Source organism: Bombyx mori, chromosome 27 (assembly GCF_030269925.1).
Source record: "Bombyx mori chromosome 27, ASM3026992v2".
In the NCBI taxonomy this organism is placed as follows: Eukaryota; Metazoa; Arthropoda; class Insecta; order Lepidoptera; family Bombycidae; genus Bombyx; species Bombyx mori.
Genome location: NC_085133.1, coordinates 5,778,001 through 5,793,398, shown reverse-complemented (window position 1 = coordinate 5,793,398; position 15,398 = coordinate 5,778,001). Strand labels below are relative to the sequence as shown.

The following is a 15,398-nucleotide window of genomic DNA, read 5'->3' as shown; positions in this document are numbered from 1 at the left end:
CTCGCTGCAAGGTTGCCTGGAAGAGATCGCTTTCAGCGATAAGGCCGCCAATTTATGTCACCGTCTATTATTTGTTTTATATGCTTACTGTGTACATGTGGTATTAAGTAAAGAGTTATATTATTATTATCATTACTGGTGGCCCCGAGGCCTTTCCAGTTTCACCAGGACAGATGGGCGAGCAAAGGCTCAGCCAATAGGGGTGGGACTTGAGAACAGCCGCCCGAGCGCCTCGGAAGAAGACCAACAACTCAAGAGCAGCTGCTTAACAAATGAATCTACTAACGGATCAGAATTGCGACCCGCTGAGAAGATCCGGGCGAGAAACATAGCGGGCTGATGCATGGGTTAAGTTCCATTTAGGCTAGGAACTCTGCAGTATTCGACGAGTACCTACCGGGGCCCTAAGCCTGGTCCTATTATTAGAGCTGAAGGCGTCTAATGCAAGAGTTATTGGATCTGATGCATCCGTAAGGACGTGTCAAAACGAATTACAAATGAAAACAAATAATCGTCTCATTGATTAATTAATACACTACACATAATACATTTTATAGATTGTAAATTTTTATGGACTGTAAATAGACATTGAAATGAAAAACATTAGAATTAAACTGTGATGATTTTATTGAATCAATAAGGGCGGCAGTAACGACCCCGTAAACATATTGCATTCGTAATTGAGACTAAAAACGATACAAACCAATTTGAAACAATCAATTGAATTTAGAGAATAATTATAAATTATTTATATTGAGATCATAATTATATCTAAATTTATAGATACATTGATGATGGACGAGCAAAAACTATTACAAAAAAAAATTGGTTTGCATCTAACATTTACAATAAAATAAAAGAAAACGGGCAAATTGTAATGATTCTTGATTCGATATTTACAGGAGCAACAATAAAAACGCATTTATATTTACAAAACCATTAGATTATTGCTTCTAAAAAAACTTTACTTTGTACATTACGATCACTGTAGGTTGGTGTTTCATTGAGCGATCAATAAATATGCATTTATTTACATTATCCGGGTGTGACGCAAGCCTGGCAATTACTAACCATATAAAAAAATGAGTACGAATCAATTTTTTTTTTTTTACACATGTGTTTTTGTTTCTCGAGCTGTGACTGTGCTTATTTAAATGGCATAATTTTTTCGCTTGACTAAAAGATTTAATATTATGAAAATCAAATTAATGATATCAATTACTTCTACAGTAATAACCATACTTTTGGTTCATGTTTCAATGAATTCACTAGGAGCATCACACACAACCATAGATGTTCAACGTATTAAAAAAAATTTGGAATGTTTTATCTTTACAAATTGCAATACAATGGATACAAATATTAATTAATACAATTTACAATAATCACATTGATATAGACATGTTTCTTTTTTAATTATGAGTTCTATTACTTAACAAAAAAGAAACAAAATTAAAACAATACAAAACATAAATTTATTTCAGCTGTGAAATCAGAGATGTTGTCTTCTGAATAATTTCAATGGAGTGCTCTGAGAGTTTTCATAAACAAAGTTTGTAGAACATGCTCCCAATATAAAATAATCTCTTTTTTTACTTTATATCGACGCTTGAAAGGCAAACGTAACTAAGCGACAATGCGTGAACTTTACAGTAGACTAATTTAAAGTTAAAATACCTGAAAACAAAATTTATTTTAACGAATCTAGCTGTAGTAGAATCTAACTAGTAGCTGTAGGATTAAAATGACTTTAATAGACCTAGAAATATATATTTTTTTGCGCATCGAATATTGTTATTGCCTATCATCTATGTACAAAGCAGTTATTGTCGCTTAGTCACGTTTGCCTTTCAAGCGTCGATATGTATATTTATTCAAGTTATGGTGGTCTTTTAAGTTTTATCATTATGAGAATTTCTAGAAAATTACCTCTAACTACAGACCAGAGTATTATAAAACAAATTTTACGATTAATCACATCATCAACGAGCAGATTATAATATACTATGTGAAAACAATAAAAAAAATTTTAAAAATAAATATATGTATTCAATTATTCTAAAAATATTCAATTTATTATCAAAATCCAATAATCATTTATGTAACAAAAATTTCATATTCAATTCCCCAATTAAATGCCCCAATTAAATTTAAGAAATAAATAATGTCCAAAAACTTCCCATGTCTATTAACCGATTCTTTTTTTCAATGTTATATTATTTTATACATTATGAGAAATCGCCTGTTCATTAAACGATTGGACTATCTATCTGATGAACCGAATCTTCTATTTTGAAATTTAAAATTAAATTTTGAAAATTAATCATTGAAATATATAAAAAAAATATATAAAAAATGTCTTTATCAACTATCAATTCAGTTTAAAACAATATTTTTCATTGAAATAATTACCTTTCTACTTACAGAATGCAGTGCAATGCGATGAGTTTTCGATATAAATTAACTACAAAAGATATATTTAGATAACAATAATTTAATATAATCAAAATAAAATCGGACCCAGCCCGTCAACGTTTAATATAAATCAAATGTGATGTAATATTCAAAACTAAATTTTATTTTTAAATGAAGCACTTATGTAGTGCAAAAATAATTTTAAAATAAAATATGTTTACCAAAACAAAAAAGTTTTTACTTCCAATTTGTAGAGCATCTAATTTAGTTTTAGCCTAATGTCGCTTTTGGCTTTAGCTTGCTGGAAAGAAAAGTTTTCGTAGACGTTCTGAATATTCCATCACATCATCACTTACAAAGGACTTAAAACATATTAATATCACTGCGAAATATACCACATTACGCTTACATTTATCAAATCACGCGTAAAACAACGCATTACGTTCGAGACAAATTGACCATTAATGTTCACATGCAACTGACACGCATATTTAGCACTCAATTAATTTGAACTTGAAAATTTGTTTCTATTGCGAATAAAGCTTCTATTTTTATAAAAACTTTGAAAATGTAGATAAACACCATTAGTCCACAGACAGATGTCTAATTTGAATAAATACTAGCGACCCGCCCTCGCTTCGTTTAGGAAGCTGTAATTTATTATTGATGTCTCCACTATTTAATGGATGTTATTATGCTTAAAAACCTTCCTTTTCAATCACTCTATCTATTAAAAAAACGCATCAAAACCCGTTGCGTAGTTTTAAAGATTTAAGCATACACAGGGATATAGGGACAGAGAAAGCGATTTTGTTTTATACTATCTAGTGAAGCCTCTCGCAAATTACACCACAGCATATTTAAACACATAGGGCGTTGTTACACTCTTTCAGTCTCACGGTTTTCCTCATCAGTCCACCATCAAATCACAGAGATGGCGGGAATAATGACCTTGTTGAAACTTACGAAAAAACTCATACTAACTCATTTGAATCTAGATTTTGATTTATTATTCGTATACCTGTCAGTAATTTGCTATAATATTTTTACTTTGATAACATAAAAAGATTCAAACTGAAATAATTGTACGATACACAGAATAAATCACATACGATAAGAAAGACTGAAAATATGACGATACATTCTGATGTTAAGAAATCGATTATAATTCCTTGGAAATTTAATCCGATATAATCGAAACAAATTTTGCCGTAAAAGAGTACTTTGAATGCGTGTTCCTCATAATTTGTCTCGGAAACGTTTTCACACATCACTTTAAGTTTTAACTAAGGCTATCAACCACACAACGACTTGCATTCATACCTGCAGTGGAACAAAAACAAAAATTAACAAAGGCTACACAAACATACTACATACAAACATTATGTTTATAGATAATTTTTTTCATTCACAAGAGGCGTGTTAGTTTTTTTTTTTTTTAATTAAATAAATATAGTAAAAAAGTTGTGATTATATATTTTAATATAGTTGTTATTGATGTTGTTTAATAATATATGTTAATGAATTAAACATTTGACAGTAATTTTATAAGAATGTAAAAACATACCGGATTCATATCCCTATTTAATTATAAACTTGTGTTTAGATTAAAACTTTCAATCGGGTATATGGACATGCTGATTTATCTAATATTCTTGTAAACTCAAACTATTTTTTTTTGCAAATACCACAAGTATTATTATAAAATACTACATTTTTTTACTTTCACTAAAAAGCTAAAACATACCAACAATTAATGTAAATAAAGTTTCTTTTAAATGTAATAAAAATCAGTGTTACGTTTTGATGCTTGTATGAATCATTTCCAAGTTATATTGAAATTGAAAGTTATAATCCAAACGGATATACACTTTAATATCTAATTATATCCCCACTATTATCCATCTAAAGCACAAATAACACATAATAAAATAGTGCTAAACTCTCTACATAATTTATAGCCTATATTCCAATATAATACACAAATAAATACATTACAATACATCAAATTTATTTCATGTGTAAAGTTATTTATTACATTAAAACTAATTTCAGAGTTAGTATTGAAAATAGTCCCAATAAATGTTAGTTATTTTTAGTTCTCAAAACAATATTGATATTCGGAAATACATACTTTTAAACGACTTGATACTATTTAATACTCTAAAGAGCTACCGAAAGAGAGAGAGAGAGAGAGAGAAAATCCTTCTATATCAACATTTTATTGGAATAGAAAAACCAAAATTATATTTCCGAATAGAAATATATTTTTTTGTTAGTTTAAATATCATGTTTCATTATTCATGAATTATATAAAAAATTACTTTAATGGAACGGCAAATACGTTTTATGAAAAAAGTTCGTTTTCATAGTTAGCAAATGTTTGCAAACCTTTTTCACAATTGACAGATTAATTACTTTACAGATAAAATTGTACTTCTAATCATTACCAAACAGTAAATGTGGGTATTTGCATAATTTCCATTTAAGTACATTATAATATTAATAATTATAATATTATTTTTTACTTTTGTACATATTTTTATTACGACAATATATTTGAATGTTAGTTGAAAAACATAAAATGTTTTTTATAAAAACCTAATGTTTTTTAGTAAATGCTCATCAAAATCATAACCTTGAGATATTTATTTACCTAAGCATTATTATTAGTTAGATTCCAACAGTTAATTGTTATATTTGAAGAACACGGACGCACACCGTTTAACCTGGATGTGAAAAATCGAAAATAAATACTTTTTTTCATAATTTTGACATCAACATAAGATTACAAAAAGAAGCGAATACTGACTTAAAATATCATTATAGCACATAAGAGAAAATTAAATAAGAAAGAGTTGTTAATAGTCAACAGAGACACGTTTTAAATATCGATGATATAAGTACCTTTCAAACTTCAACACGTGCGAAAGTTGTGCATCATTTAGAGTTAAATGAAATAATTATCAAAGAATGCATTGAATACCAATGAAAATTTAAGAAATTTCACATCCAGAAACGTTAAAAGATCAATCGACATCTACAGAAAGTGGAGGGAGTACAGAGGCCGACGTATGACATTACCTGTCCGCGGGAGCGTCCAACAAGTAATGTTTGAGTCTTTTCGCCAAATGTTCAGACACTTGAGACACTTCGGGCCATTGCTTCAGCACTACTATACCGACTAGTACCGCAAGACACGTCGTTAGCACTCGTACTCTGCAATCGTAATAATTAGTCCTCTAAGTCTATCGATAATTTTAAAATATATCGACAACTATTTATCGATAAATTTAATATATGTATATCGACAACTATTTATCGATAAATTTAATATATGTATATCGACAACTATTTATCGATAATTTTAATATATATCGACAACTATTTATCGATGATTTTAATATATATCGACAACTATTTATCGATTATTTTAATTATCGACCACTATTTATCGATAATTTTAATATACATCGACAACTATTTATCGATTAATTTGGCATAAAAAGTAAATTAAGAGAATTTTCATGATTCGGAGTTTAATAAAAAAGAACATACTGTTGTGATATAGGCAATTTCCAGTACAAGACCGCCTAATGCAATAATTTGTGTTTTCACTAACAAGACCAAGTCATTGTCGGTTTCTTTAGAGATGCATGACCACTGTTGATTTTTATCTTGGCATAATTTCCACAATATTCCCATGCCTAGTTATTATTTTTATTTTGACTAAAAATTTTACGATCGTTCGTAACGACGAACGAATCGGGACACTTTTTAAATTCGACATTGATTTTTATCGTTTTTTTTTTTGTAGTTATAGTAATAAAACGAAGATCATAATGGTTCCGGTAGTTAGATTTTCATTTATAATGCATTAAGATATAGTTTATTAAAGAATAACCATAAAAACTTACAAAAACTCACTTGTCCCTATTCACCCAGGCACGGAGTGAATCGAGTTACGTATGGGGACAATAGTTTTTCGATAGGGCTGGCACTATTTAGTTGTTAGGTACGTACCTAACTTTAGGTAATTTACTTTTTCACATTTTTAATGAGTTACAAAACTTTGACGACTAAATTATTTAATATTCTTAAACACAAAATAAAAGTTATTTTCAGTTCAACAAAGTCAAATCTCTAACAACCCGACAAAAGTATTGTGACATCCCAGATTTGTCCCAATTCCCCCCAATTACTGTAACAATGTTTTTTATTTATTGCTTAGATGGGTGGAAGAGCTCACAGCTACCTGGTGTTAAGTGATTATCGGAGCCCATAAACATCTACAACGTAAATGCGCTACACACCTTGAGATATAGTTCTAAGGTCTCAGTATAGTCACAACGGCTGCCCCACCCTTCAAACCGAAACGCATTACTGCTTCACGGCAGAAATAGGCAGGGTGGTGGTACCTACCCGCGCGGGTTCAGAAGAGGTCCTACCACCAGTAAAGTTCAGTCTTAAGTATTAAGTGTATTGACCGACGCGGTTTAGGGAATAACTGATACCTGGTCCGCAAGAAGGGCATGGCGACTCCTGCTACGGTGGCGACGAGCAGCAAGGCGAGCTGAAGCAGGGTGAGCGCGACGTTGAGCAGCTTGACGAGCACGACGCGCGGCGGCAGGCTGCCCGCGCCCCCCGCCTCGCCGCCCGCCCCGCCGCCGCCCGTGCCGCCGCCCCCGCTCGCCGCCCACTGCTCCAGCTTGCTGATCTGTGTCCAAACCGTGAGACTACACGACCGCGTCGCGTCAGATACCGCCGCAACAAAACTCGAACGGGCGAAAAGTCATGGAAGTACCGCCTCCAAGTCACATCGAGACGACCACGCTTTGTACTAGACGAAACTAGGCAGCGGCTTGGCTCTGCCCCTGGCATTGCTGAACTCCATGGGCGACGGTAACCACTCACCATCAGGTGGGCCGTATGCTCGTCTGCCTACATGGGCAATAAAAAAAAAAAAAAAAAAAAAACTAAATATTATATTATTATTATTAGTGAAAATTTTTCGTCTGTGTGTTGCATGTTGCATGTCGCGTGACGCTCGGCCGCGGAGTAGGGATAAAGTGCAAGGCGCTCGTCAGAGCAGCCAAGGCCAATATGGTGGCGCCTATAGTTCGCAGCAGCTGACCGTGCAGTGTATAGACTCTTACTAATTTGTGCCAGTGCCGTGGTTTCATAAAACCACCCAATCCTTTTTTTTTTTATTAAAAATTTACTTTATTTAGATTAAATTGAAAATTTGTCCAGGCATTAAAAGGACCGATAACAAGACAATAATTTTATTAATTTGACCCATGATCAGAATCAACGGCGTAAAGAAATGATCATGTTTATCTTTAGTACTGTGTGCTATTCAGGCGTGATATTTTTTAATTTCTAAACTATTGTTATTACACCGTATTCGGATATCATAACGGTGTTAAAATTGCAGATTTTGGGGCAATTATCTGCAGTCAATGGACGTGTCGACGTTGCCGACATACCTTAGTCTGACAGAGGTCCAGCGCCTCGTGTATATCTCGTATTCGTTCTTCGCTCTGGTACTGTACTTTCTCCTCCACGTCTGTGAGGGCTTGTTTCAAGTTCTCCACCTGAATGGAACACAAATTTAATGTCATTTCGTTAAACACGTTCAAGACATTGCCAGAATATTGATAAGATATCTCAGGACTAAATCTTGCAACGACTAGTGGTGCTTCTATTGATACTAGTGGTTCCCCGGTAGTCGAAATTCGACTATAATTAATTGAAATTATAAGTTTGAACAATAATATGGTTCTATTGTAAAAGACTTTACTTCTATAATCACAGATTTCGCGAAGACTACACTATAGAGAAATATTAATAAAGACAAACAATATTTAATCAATTTTTTTTAAGGGATTTTATGACCTGGTAACTGAGACCTTTAAGTCATGTCTTAATTTATATTCATATTTTTATAAAAAATGATATTATGGAGTGGAATGAAATTAAATGAAATAAAATGGGATGAAATATAATCTCAGTAAAATGGTGGTCATTTACTAAGATTTTTTCAGTGGACTTTTTGGAGGATCCCGATAAGTTACGTCCAGCGGCTTTGTTTCATTTTCCCACATTTGTGCACTTTCACAGATATTAAACAGTTAATAAACCACCATTATTACACATTTAAACCTGAAGAAACACTAAATAGACAAAATAAAACAAATCACACGACTTCACTCCTCGCGTTCCCGCCAAAAAGTCCCATATTTAATCTATTCTCAATTTGACCACAGACTATATGCAATAACAAAAGTTTGACAATAAACAAATAGTATGCACGCGTGTGTCTGTGTCAAATACATGGTAATGTGTGTAATGTATTTTTTTATTGATTTAATTTATTTTTATGCTCAACTTAAAAAAAAATTACATTCTGCATTTTTCTCTATATTCTCTATAAGTGTGGGAACTTTCATACTCCTCCATCCGCGCAATTTTCGTAAAAAGGGGTACAAAGTTTTTGCTTCACGTATTAATATATAGATTAGAAAAATAATATTTTTACACTTTATATTAACGATGTATTGAATATCTACAATTTCCTAATAGGCGTATTTGAGGTCATTTTATGGATCATAATATGTCATCCTCACCTCATTCTGGTGTAGTTCAGTGAGATCATTGATTTGCTCCTCCAAGCGTTCGGTTTTGAATCGTTCCTCTTGCAACGCGGAAGACAGGAACGATACTTCTTGGGACAGGCTCTAGAATATTCCATTCACATTAGACATATGACTTTGAGCCAAACTAAAACAAAGCAAAAATAAAACAAGAAAAAAATTTTTTTTTGTACATTCATTTAAAAAATTACTTTAATAAAAGTAAGAAAAATATAAAATTCAAATTGCAAGCCGAACTTAAAATCAAACATTCAACCTGATAATCCCACATAGAACATTGACCGAGGTAATAAAACTATTGTTTTATCATCGGTCTTTGATACAGTGCGCATATTTTCAAGTTAATTAAATGGCTATAAGTTAGTAAAAATACTATTATAAGTATTCTTTAATTACATTGACGATTCCGTTACATACATACATAGATACATATAACACATTCATAAGCCAATAGAAGAACGAGTTAAAAATGCCGAAAACATATAAATAAAAATGTACGTAAAATACTAGAATCAAACACCCTGTATATAATTATTATTTTTAATACTGGATTTAAACACCCTGTATTTATAATAAAACATTTATGTACCACCTTCAGCGCCTCTAGTTTTTCGGCTAACCGCTCATAATCCTCCCTCCGCTCGCGTAGTTCGTTCAGGATCGGTTTGAGTGTGAACGCAGAGTCGGTCATATTGTTCGCACCCGTCTGCGTTGGGTACCTGTTACATAGATCCCATCAATGCATCCAATATTTTTTGTTCGTTTTTTTTTTTTTTGCTTAGATGGGTGGACGAGCTCAGAGCCTACCTGGTGTTAAGTGGTTACTGGAGCTCATAGACATCTACAACGTAAATGCGCCACCCACCTTGAAATATAAGTTCTAAGGTCTCAAGTATAGTTACAACGGCTGTCCCACCCTTCAAACCGAAACGCATTACTATTTCACGGCTGAAATAGGCAGGGTGGTGGTACGAACCCGCACGGAGCCTCAAGAGGTCCTACCACCAGATTTATTATCATTATTATTAGGGAGTCCAACACTCATATAAATATTAGCCTATCCATTAAGTACATATATTTTCTACATGGATACCAAGTTTCAAGTCAATCGGATGTACGGTTCAGTAGTTATAACGGAACATCCGTAAAAACCACTGTAGATTTATATATTAGTATAGTTAAAAGTTGAACAGAGGCTATTCATTCACCAAATGCCTATATAGAGTGCTCCAATATTTTGGTCATATAGCAAGAAAACACTCTGACAGCCTGGAGAGACTCATAGTGATGGATAAAATGGATGGAAGACGATCCAGAGGTCGAAGCCGAAAAAGATGGAGTGACCAAGTGTCCGAGTATCTGGACATGAGACTGAGCCACGCACTTCACTGTGCCTCTGACCGACATAAGTGGATACAAATTACAAAAAAAAAGGTCACAGGCGGACGCATCACGATGCTCAGCAGTGAGCGATCGACTGAAGGAGGGGGAGGATAGATTAACAAAAACCACAGTCTGAAACGTCCAATTTGTGAAAAGGAAATCATCATGTCCCTAACGTCGAGAAGTTGTCATTCACTTACGGCGCTCCCTCGCTGGTGACGGATGAGCTGGGCGAGGCGTCGGGCGAGTACTTGGGCGCTGGTGACGTAGCGGCGCGCGGCAACGTTGAGCCTCGGGGGGCAGCCGCCTCGCCTACTTCCGAAGCCCTCGAACCTTCAGACGACGCGTTCGCTGTCAAGTTGTAGAGGCACTCAATACACAATAACGACTGTTGACTAACTAACGACGAGCTAATCGGTATCTTCTTCTTGCCTATTTCTCTAACGAATAGGCTAATAGTTGTTATATGCCAATATAGTACAGACACTAATAAAGCAAGTCGTCAGCCAGGGCTAATCGGTACATCGTCTTACCTAATTCTCTAACGAATAGGCTAATAGTTGTTATATGCCAATATAGTACAGACACTAATAAAGCAAGTCGTCAGCCAGGGCTAATCGGTACATCGTCTTACCTAATTCTCTAACGAATAGGCTAATAGTTGTTATATGCCAATATGGTACAGACACTAATAAAGCAAGTCGTCAGCCAGATCTAATCGGTACCATCGTCTTGCTTATTTCTTTAACGAATAGGCTAATAGTTGTTATATGCCAATATAGTACAGACACTAATAAAGCAAGTCGTCAGCCAGGGCTAATCGATACCATCGTCTTGCCTATTTCTCTAACGAGTAGGCTAATAGTTGTTATATGCCAATGCTACCCAAATTTCGACCTCATGTCTCAAGGTGAGTGGCGGGATGACTCATAGTAACAATGACAAGGTAACAGAGCCACGAGATATATAGTCTAATTTTGGAACTATGCAGTTAGTCAAACAATCATAGAAAAATGTATGTAATGTTAGAAAAATGTTAGTGTCATATTAAGTTATAACCATAAAATTGTCGCATTGTGAAATTTAGGCGAAAGACAAATAAATCGGGCGTACCAGCACCGAGGCGTGACTGGGTTTTACTCTTTGAGTGCGAAGATCATAAGGAGGTTAATAAATGCCTCCCCTATGTCAAGCACGTGCTTTATTATAAATTTATATTTATTAGATAAAAAAGATTTGTACAAAAAGCTTGTTACAAAATTATTTTATACACGTGCTGCCATCTATTCTCATGTACTTATAATATGATGTAACGAAAAGTTATATAATGAAGACAATTTAACAAAATTACATGACATAAATCTAAACTATAACAATATTTTAACATTGTTTTAATTATTCATTCAATGTATTAAATTTTGTAATATTATTAACGTAAACATTTTAATAGAAAGACACTATATCCCCCAGTCCCAGACCAGAATTGCCAATATATTTTAAAATTTAAGTGTTATGTGATAAATGTATTTCTATGTGAGTGAAAAAAATTTATGCTTTTTTTTATTGCTTTACAAATTTATTACCTTTTAATATTCACTCTAAAATTTAATAAAACAAAGCTATTATAGGAAGCGTGCGCGTTGTATATCTGTGGAAGCCGTTAAACCAACAACCATGTTTATATGTGAATAGACAAAACAGTACCAATAATGTCCCATTAATAATAATTAAGCACTATTTTCTCCTCTGTTTGTCAGTTAATTTCCTTTTTTTTTGTTATTTTTTGCTGCAGTCAGTTTTGTTTTCAGAATGTCAATTACAAACAAAAGGAAAAAAATGTAATGTATGAAATCTTGAAATGCCAGTGATTATAGTCGAATTTCGTGATACGAACACTAATAAAGACGAAAACTCAAAAAAGTAAACCGTTACAGTGTAAAGTGTTTATTTACCTCTTAGTTCCGCATGTGGTGGGGCTGGCGTGTAAAAACGAGACAGCATGATAAGCGACACAATTACACACAAATGCGCTTTTTTTTTTTTGGTTAATAAAAATATATAACTATATTCTATGATTGAAAATGTGGATAAAGATTTGTTTTAGCAAATCCTGCTATAGTAAATATGTTTACCTAGAAACTACGAAATGATAATCGCTAAGAAAGCTTTTGCATATTTAGCTACAAGGAGCTACAAGGGGACGAGCTTAATATGTAATAGGTTAAAGCGAACAAACTAATCCTATTGAGACACTAGGTGACTAGGTAAATGTAATATTTGTACACTTTCAATATATTATTTATTTTGTCTTTTGTACAATAAAAGACAGAATAAATAATCCGTTTAAGTCTGTTGAGTCCGTTTGATGTAATTAGTAACGAATTATTCCGCTGGTCTCTACGTATTTTAAGGTTATTTTATGGAGTCTAATTATAATCTCTTAAATACAAAAATGTGATTGAATTTCAGTCAAATACATTTCAAATTATTCTCAATAGTTGTAAATAGAAGAACGAAATCTATCACGGTGACATTCAGAAAAATACCTGGTAAAATCCTTCAAATAGATTATCCCACAGTAGCACAATGTTTAGAAGCTGTCAACACCAATATCTGAATACCTTTTTCTCTTGCCATTATATATTTCAATTTGATTTTATTTTACGACCAATTTCAAATGTCGTCCCTTGCTTCTATCCTCCTTGGGATCGGCACACAAGCGATGAGAACTGAACTTAAGTAAACATTCTTATTGTATTTGTTAATAATAATCTTGTGATATGTACCTCAAGTTAGCGAATTATTTCTATTACACTTTTAACGCGTTAAGACAGTGCTCGAATCAATGCTAATTACAAATTAATACACGTGCAACGTATGAACGATGAGATTAATAATGGAAATATGATCTCAACTTTTAGTCACAAAACGTCATAGACGTTATATACTTATGTACGTCAGCACAATGTCAAATGTTAACTATCAACGAATAACCCTACTCTCTTCTTCCGTGACTACGAAAACTGTATATTTATCGTAACGTCGGTTTTTTTTCCCTACTTATGCTGATAGCCTTGAGAGGCTTCGCCCTAACGTGTAACTCACGGTGTTCAAGCCGGAGTGATGCTAACATTGACCCTAGCAAGAGCAGTGCTTCGCAGAATCTACCACCGGATCGGGAACGCGACCCACTGTGAATATCCGCCGAGAAACTCAGTGGGCTGTGTCTGTGGGTTAATTCGCTCGTCGAGCCGGTGCTTGTGGTACCTAAAACCACCGCTAATGGATCGGGAGTATCCGTTATGACGAAAACGTCTGAACGAATATAAAGAGAATTAAAAAAAAAGTCTACCACTCACGAAAGGCAACGAAAGCACCGTCCGCGCGTAGTTGGAATAGCCCCTTTTTTTGGTCAGGAGGAAATCGCCGGACTTCCGCCCTCCACTGGGGATGGGGGGCGGGGCATGTCGGAGTCGACCTGACTAAAAGGAATAGCCCCTAGCTACCAGCGAATAGGAAAAGTATAAAAAAAATTGGAAATGTTATACGATCGTACGTTGGGATATATTGCATTAATAGGCAGGTCGTTGTGATAAATATGAAAATATAAACTTTACAATTTGTTATGTTATGTTTCACCTTCAAAAAGTCACGGCCTATGTGGATAGAACAACTCGTGTATTTTGGCTCGAGCAACGATTGTATAGTACGGTTTATTTTCATTACGGTTTATTTGATATTCTAGGCAGAATATTATACGGCTGATGGTTAGTCACCGTGGCTCATGGACATTAGCAATACTAGAGACATAGCCAAGAAGAATATATGAATGTTGTTTGCAGTTTTTTTGCTCTAACACCCGTCAAAGGATGTCACTTTCTTTTCTTAGATTTAATAAGTGATCGTTAAAAGATCACCTGAGGCAGGCTTTTGTCTTCGAACGCCATTAATGCGATTATACCAAAGTAACTATTCTTGTATTGGCGCATTTAAGCCGACCAAAAATTAGCGCGAAAATCGGATCTATTTTTAGGTTAGAAACATTAAACACATTTTAGTGTTATTCATAAAATTGTGGAGGGAAATTTAAATTTCGAACACCAAACAATTTTTTATTTCGTTCTAAAGATCCTTATTAAAGCAATATGCGACCAGTGTTGGTAGCTTATTGTGTGGTTTCGTATAAATGGGATGCTGTTTTTGACTTGTTATATTTGTCAGATAATCACAATTCGTATCGTATTTCTCTCTGCTAATGGTTTGCTGGAAGAAAACTCATGAATGAGTTAAGCTCGTTTTTGTACATAGTATTTAGACATTCTTTTAAATCTGTTTTTATTGTATTTTCTTTTTTGTGTATAATAAGTATAAATAAAATAAATAAAAAATATATTTACATATAATCGATTGGACTTAACTTCTATTTACCGAATAATACAAATTTTAGTACCTATTTTTATAATATTCTACTAATAAACATTGCTTAATACATTTGTTTTAAATCCAATTTAAATAATTAACATCTGTAATATTCTTATCTCTTCGAATTTACAAATGTTACTAAATATTCTCGATACTAAGCACATACCAAGGTCAGAGGAGCCTTTTGTGTGTTTTTCTTTGTTGATAGCATATAGACAAGAAGAAGAATACATTTCCTATTGTCTTGTTAGACACTGAAACAATTGTCTCCGGCGTAGGAACGAATACGGCGCCAATTACAATTAACCAATGGATATGGTCATGCAATATGAGGCGATTTGTTCAATTTAGATGTAACATGTAAATTAAATTTCATTAGAGATATATTTAGGAAAAAAAATATTGTTCGAGAAACCCATTTGTTATGATTATGTTAGGTTAATGTTATGATTAATGAAGACTATGAAGTTTTCAAAACGTCGTATACAATGTAACTGAAAAGAAAGAAAGAAAGAAAAGAAA

The 15,398-nt window shown here is 33.5% G+C and overlaps 1 protein-coding gene and 1 long non-coding RNA gene across 7 annotated transcripts in view; both read right to left on the bottom strand.

Moving 5' to 3' along the window:
• LOC134201541 (uncharacterized) overlaps positions 1–15,398 on the bottom strand; it is a 315,836-nt gene that overhangs the window by 64,109 nt on the left and 236,329 nt on the right. The gene's annotated exons all lie outside the window — the stretch shown is intronic.
• The window catches only part of LOC101736790 (transmembrane and coiled-coil domains protein 2), a 59,304-nt gene continuing 44,515 nt past the window's right edge, over positions 610–15,398 (bottom strand). For 2 of the 6 annotated variants that reach the window (XM_062676502.1, XM_062676503.1), the window contains 7 exons: positions 10,655–10,805; positions 9,661–9,790; positions 9,045–9,155; positions 7,905–8,012; positions 6,930–7,132; positions 5,500–5,634; positions 610–3,738 (listed from right to left, as the gene is read on the bottom strand). In XM_062676502.1, the coding sequence (XP_062532486.1) occupies positions 3,711–3,738; positions 5,500–5,634; positions 6,930–7,132; positions 7,905–8,012; positions 9,045–9,155; positions 9,661–9,790; positions 10,655–10,805 (866 nt within the window). In that variant the 3' untranslated portion in view covers positions 610–3,710. Of the gene's footprint in view, positions 3,739–5,499; positions 5,635–6,929; positions 7,133–7,904; positions 8,013–9,044; positions 9,156–9,660; positions 9,791–10,654; positions 10,806–12,406; positions 12,431–15,398 lie in introns of all 6 variants that reach the window. The other 4 variants (XM_021346170.3, XM_062676501.1, XM_062676504.1 and 1 more) reach the window with 4 other exon arrangements.